Raw genomic sequence first — 6,000 nt, 5'->3', positions numbered from 1 at the left:
TAGGCATTGCTGGCTGGCACCTAGCGTGATCCACAACAGCAGAACCGCAGATTTACCTAAGCCTGCGCCTTTCCCCACGTGCGGCAGCACAGGCAGGGCCTCACCCGCGCCACACGCAGCAGCACAGCCCACTCTGACCACCAACAAGCCCGGCACCCACGGTGCTGGGGCAGCGCCTGGGAACCCGGCACCGGCACCGCGATCGGGACCGGGATCCGGATCGGGATCCGCATCGAGACCGGGTCCGGCGCGGGCGCGCCAAACCCGTGGTGGCGCGCCGGGGGGCGTGGCGCGGAGAGGAGGGGGCGTGGCCTGGCGCGGCCCCGCCCCCCGGGCACGTTGCGCCGCAGCTGTCAGTGTCAGGCGGGCGGCGAACCGGGATCCCGGCCCGTCCGAGGGGGAATCCCCAGCCTCGCCCCCGCGGCCAATCCGCGGGCCGCATGCAAATCGCCTTGGCGGGCGGGCCAGTGGGGAGCGGGCGGGGCGTGGCGGCGGCGGCCGGTTGGCCGGCGGGGGCGGCGGCGGCGGCCAATGGGGCGGCGGAGCGGGCGGGGCGCGCCCCGGGGGCGGGGCTATGCAAATTTGGTTTGAAAAGAGGGCGGGAAATCCGAGTTTCGCGGGAGGCCCTTGGCGCGTAACCCGTCTCCCTTCCCTTCATTCATTGTCAGCAGCCGCCGCTTCCTGGAGCCATTTTCCAGCCGGCCCCACACAGCGGGAGCGGCCCCGCTCCATCCGCCGCATCTGCCCGCCCCGCCGCCTCCGTCCCCCCCCGGCGCCCCGCATCCTGCAGCCGGGGCCCCCCCGGCACCCGCGCCCCCCAGTATTTTGCGCGGGGCCTCGGCATCGAGGAGGAAAGCGGCTGGGAAGGCCGGGGGGGGAGGGACGGGGGGAGGAGGCGACGCGGCTGCGGGGACAGAGCCGGAGGGAAGGATGAGAAGGGGACTCCAGCCGCCGGCCCCGGCAGCGCAGCCGCCCGCACCGCCCTCGGACTGCAGAGTGGCCCCCGCCGGCTTCCCAGCCCGCTTTGCCGCCGGCACCTTCATCCAGATCCGCAGCACCGGCGCGGCGGCGGGGGCGCCCTGTGTTGTCTCCTCCTCCTCCTCCTCCGCCGCCGCCGCCGTCGCTGCCCAGGCTCCCGGTGCCTTTGCCCCGGCGGCGGATGGGGGCCAGCCCGCTGGCAGCTCGCTGTACTGCACCCCCCACGGACCCGCCGGCAGGACGGCGCTGCTGCAGCCCGCTCTCGGCGGAGGCGGAGGCCGCCCCCCGGTAATTTTCCCCCGGCCCCGCGGGAGGGTGAAGGGGACGGTGGGGATCGGCGCCAGGCAGGCCCTCTTCCTGCCCACGGCTCCCCGCCGCCGTCCGGGCCCGGGGCGGGGGGCAGGAAAGGCGGAGACGGCGCTTTGTTGCAATAAACTTTCCTGGCTCCTTCCTACCCCCCCCCCCCCCAACCCCGCTCCGGCCCGGGCCGCCGGGTCTTATTGCAAAAAAAAAAAGAAAAGAAAAAAAAAAAAAGAGAAAAGAAAAGAACCGTGTCCCCCCCCCCCATCCCCCCCAGCCACGTCCCGCAGCCCCGGGCGCAGCGAGCGAGCAGCCGGCGGCGGGGGGGACCCCGCTGCCCGGGGCCGGAGCCCCCCTTTCCCCCGCCGGGGCCGGGCCGGGGGGCGGCGGGCGGGGGGCCCGGGGGGGGCCGGGCCGCGCCGTGCCCCGCCGGTGTCTCCGCTTCGCCCCCGGAGCCGCCGGTGACGTCTCGCACACGTGCGCCGAGGCCGCGGCTGTGACTGGGAGCCGGGCGGGCGGGGGGGGCCGAGCCGAGCCGAGCCGAGCCGAGCGGGGGGAGGGGGACGCCGCTTCCTCCTCCTGCCGCCGGCCTGGGACAGCCCGAGCCCCGGCCCCGGCCCCGGCCGCCCCCGGCCCGCCGCCGCCCGCCGCCGCCGCCGCCCTCGGAAATGCCCCTGCAGCAGGTCAGTGCCTCGCGGGGCGGCGGCGACCCCCGCAGCCCCCCCCGCGGCGCCCCCCCCCCAGCCCGGTGCCGCCACCACCCCCCACCCCTCTTTTTTCCCCGGGTCCCCAACCTCCCAGCCCCCGGTGCCCGCTGCCCCCCGCTCGGGGGCTTCCTTTGTCCTCGCCCTTTTCGGGGGCGCGCCTGGCCCTCGTGGGCTCCGCCAAGTTACGGGGGGGGGAGGAGGGGGCGGCCAGGACCGGGGGCACCCCAAATCCCCCCAGCGGGTGCCTCCCGTCCCCTCCCCACGGTGCTCCCCGACCCCCCCCGGTGAACCCCCTGCCCCCCCCCGTGCGCCCCCCCGACCCCCCATTTACCCCCATTCCCCCCCCCACTCGCCGGGCTGTCAGAGCGGGGACCGTGCCTCGGATCCCGGTTCACCTGCCCGGCCCCGGGGAGGGGGCTGCCCGGCCCGGGGGGTCCCGGCGGGCTCGGCCGGAGGGCTGCCATGCGGGCTGGTGCCCGCTAGGGCCGGGCCGAGGCGTTTTCCGTGGCGGAGGCGGCGCGGGGCGCTCACCTGTTGGCTCCCCCCCACCGCCCGCACCCGGGGGGGGTCCCGGTGCGCACCGCAGCCGGTGCCAGCGGTCCCCAAAACCCCCTTGGGGAGCTCGGAGCCGGCGCGGCGCGCTCGTCCCGCAGCCCACGGGGGTGCCACGAGGCTCTTCTCGCCGAGGCTTTTCGCAGGTGTTGGTTGCCGAGGTCGGGATGGGAGTTTGGGGGTGGTTGACAAGTCCCAGCCGGGGCGAGGATGAAGGGTCTGGGCTGGGCAGGGCGAGCGGTGTCCCGGTGCTCGGTGTGTCGGGAGGGTGCGTGGTGTCAAACGGGCCGGTTCAGGCTGCTCTGTAAATATTTGTCCGTCCTGTGCAACAGCTTGATTCCTAGAAGGTGGCGTTAAGCCGGTGCGAAGAGGAGCGAATGTAAGGGGGTGATTCTGGGGGGAGCGATTGGACGGGCTTTTCTGCAGCATGAGGGGGGTGTTGATTTCAGAGGGGACTTGTGACATTTCTCCTCAATGGGTGTTACAAGACCATAAGCACAAGCGTAGTGTATTATTAATTATTATCATTATTATCATTATTTTGTGTTATAGCGTTCACCTCTTTAATGGGAAGAACTCCCTGCCGTGAAACCTAGGAAGGTTTCTGCCCCGCTTAAAGGTTTGGACACAAGAAGGTGATTTCAAGCTCTGCCTGCCAGAAGTCCCTGGCAGTCTACGCTGCATAACCTCAGACCCCGTGTTTACTCAGGGGGGAGATGTGGGATGGGGGAGGAAGAGACTGGTCTGGCTGGCGGCATCCTTAGTGTGGGGCTGGCACCCTCCCAGGGCGATAAAGCAATCCCTAGCACACTCCAGGAAGCAGGCTGTGCATCCCTCCCCGCCCTGACGGCCGTGCTCACGTGAGTGCCCCTCTTGGAACCGCTCTGGTTTGCCGCACACCTGCCTGTCGGGAGGCAAGGCTGAAGCATCCCAGTGCTCTGCCTCTTCTGGCTGCTCTGCAAGGAATGGCCAAAGCGCTTTCGTCGTCTTGGCAGGACGACGACGCAGCCGTTTAGCACTTCTCTGACTCCCATCCATTTTTCACCAAATCTTGCGAAAGATTTTCTGGGAGCGGGAGGCGAGGGTATTTTCCTGGTAGTTCCTAGCTGATCCGATTTGAGAAACTGATAGCAAAGACTGGTGAGAGGAGTGAGAAACTGCTGGGTAGTTGAGGCAGCGAGCCCTGGCAAGCAGCATCAATACAAATTTAGCGCTTGATTAGTTGAGTTACAAATAGTACGCGGAGACCCCCAGCCGAAATTACAGCCCTGTTATGCAAAAGACTGAGAGGATAAGTCAGAAATTTGGCCAGCACACCTGTGCTGGTTAGGGTTATGAAAATACTCTGTCTTTGCAGATGTCGCTGCACTGGCAACCCACCCATCGCTTCCAAATATAAACTATGGTATAAGTGGAAAAGAGTTAGTATGGCAGTATGTAGTTTAGGCTGCTCAGGGAGCCATTTATACCAGCAAAAGAAAGTTTGTTTTGCCAAAGTAAGCTGCTTCCCCACTGGGAATATGTTAGTTACTTTATCTACGCTTGTGTAAGCGTAACCGTGCTGGAAAAGCCTGGAAAGGTAGCCTAGCCCATAACAGCAGGTGGCTTCAGCCCAGGAGAGGTGAAAACTCAGCACACTCCTCCGTCTCCCAAGCAGGCATCTCGATACTGTCCCAAACCTGCTCCTGGCTGCGTGTGTTGCTGCCTGTCGTGGCGGCTCCTGGCAGAGTGTCATTAACCAGGCTTCTGCACCCCAGCAAGCCTGGGCTGCCCGGCCCTTTGACATGAGGGACTTTTTCACCATTCCTGCGGAGTTAATGGAAATTGTTACTTGGCAGGACTGAGCCGCTGCCACAGCTTCAGCACGAGCAGTGATGACGAACTAACCCTTGCAAAGTAAGCATCAGCTCATGCTCCCAAGGTCCTGGGGCAAGTCTGAGTCCCTGCCTGTGGAGACCAGGTGAGCCCAAGTGACAGGTCAGTGCTGCAGTTAGGGGCACGGGTCCTGCTCCCTTCCCTACCAGGAGCTGGTGCTACTTCCCTTCTGCCACCCCCAGGGCTCCTCCGCCTTCCCGGGGCAGTTCAACTTGCCAGCCTGGTAGAAAAACTAACCCCAACCAAAATACGTAAATAGAAGTTTTCTGCTGGGCAAGCAGGTTGAACCAGCTAATGGATGGTCTGGTAAGTGCCAGGGACCATCACAGGAAGGAGGTGGCTGGGAAGAGGGCACAGGGTGGAAGGAAAGGAAGCAGGGGAGCTGACACCACTCTGCTTTGATGGCAGCAAATTTGTCAATCAACTCAGCTCATGATTGGATTTGTCAATCAAATCATGAAAGCGTGGCCTACATAGGAGAAATTATTGTTTGACGAGGTGGCCCGCAACATTCAGGCTGCTGTTGGCTTCCCGCTTTGTATGAGAAAGTCACTACCATTTGCAAATCACGGTATTTAAAAATGGAGCTACTCTAAGTGAAAGCTGCTCAAAATGTTTCTAATTCAAATAGTGGAGAATTTCTTACTGTCTTTGGGTTATAAAGATAAGCCTTTAAGAAGAGGGCCATTTTCTTAGCCATGAGAAAATGCTTAAATGGAGACACCACCCACATGTTAAGTCCTTTTTAAAAGGGGCTAAATCCTCTTAACAAGAATATCTTTAGAGAACTCCTGTGGCCTTTAGATGACATGAGCTCTGGAGAGGCTGGTTCGGCATACTTCAGAAGGAGGCGGGAGGATTTACATTTCCAAACTGAATACTTAGCACCTCTCTCCTTTTCTGGTGGTTTAGAAAGCACCTCTTCCTGCCTCCTTCTCAGCAAGTCACAGCTGGAATAGGAGAACAAGGGGGTAATACATAATCTAGATGTTGGGTATAGGAGCAGGCTAAATAGGACATAAATACTGAACAGCGACTTAAGGTATGGGAGAAAAACCTGGAAGTGGCATAAAGGAAGCGGGCAGTTAAATAATTAGTAGCTTATTTTTAGTTTGTGGGAATAAAAAGCTTTGTCTGTGAAGAAGCCATGGGTATTTTCAAATTCAGACCAATTTTCATATTTCTTTGCCTGTTAGTTTCTGTTAATGAATGCTAGCATGAGCCTGAGGCCTTTGGTTTTGGAATAAAATGTATGGGACTGTCTGGTTTAAATGCATCTTCTCCAGGGACAGACAGTTTCCGAGCCCAAGGAGATACCAAGATACCACATGGTCCTTTGGTACAAACGTGTGAGGAGAGCTCAAAGAGAGCTCAAATCCTGATAGCCCTAACTGTGCAACGAGTACCTAGCGGAAAGCAGGCACCCAAATAAATCTGCACGGGAATAGCTTGTAGCTTGTGCTTGCTGGTGGTGGATGTGCTCTCCTCATGCAGAGTCCGGCTATGTTGGTGTGGCTCTGTCTGCACCAGAACTGCTGAAGTACAGCAGGTTTATTTCCTTGCAATGATAAGAACTTCTGGCAGGTTT

The 6,000-nt window shown here is 61.8% G+C and overlaps 1 protein-coding gene across 3 annotated transcripts in view; it reads left to right on the top strand.

Moving 5' to 3' along the window:
• Positions 1-373: 373 nt before the first annotated feature.
• The window catches only part of E2F3 (E2F transcription factor 3), a 44,634-nt gene continuing 39,007 nt past the window's right edge, over positions 374-6,000 (top strand). Inside the window, exon 1 of one of the 3 annotated variants that reach the window (XM_068674732.1) lies at positions 374-1,266. In XM_068674732.1, coding sequence (XP_068530833.1) covers positions 931-1,266 — 336 coding nt within the window. In that variant the 5' untranslated portion in view covers positions 374-930. Of the gene's footprint in view, positions 1,267-1,678; positions 1,962-6,000 lie in introns of those variants that run through there. The other 2 variants (XM_068674730.1, XM_068674734.1) reach the window with 2 other exon arrangements.

This window comes from Anas acuta, chromosome 2 (assembly GCF_963932015.1).
Source record: "Anas acuta chromosome 2, bAnaAcu1.1, whole genome shotgun sequence".
Taxonomy (NCBI): Eukaryota; Metazoa; Chordata; class Aves; order Anseriformes; family Anatidae; genus Anas; species Anas acuta.
Note: the sequence above shows the minus strand (reverse complement) of the source record. Positions and strands in the feature narration are given on the sequence as shown.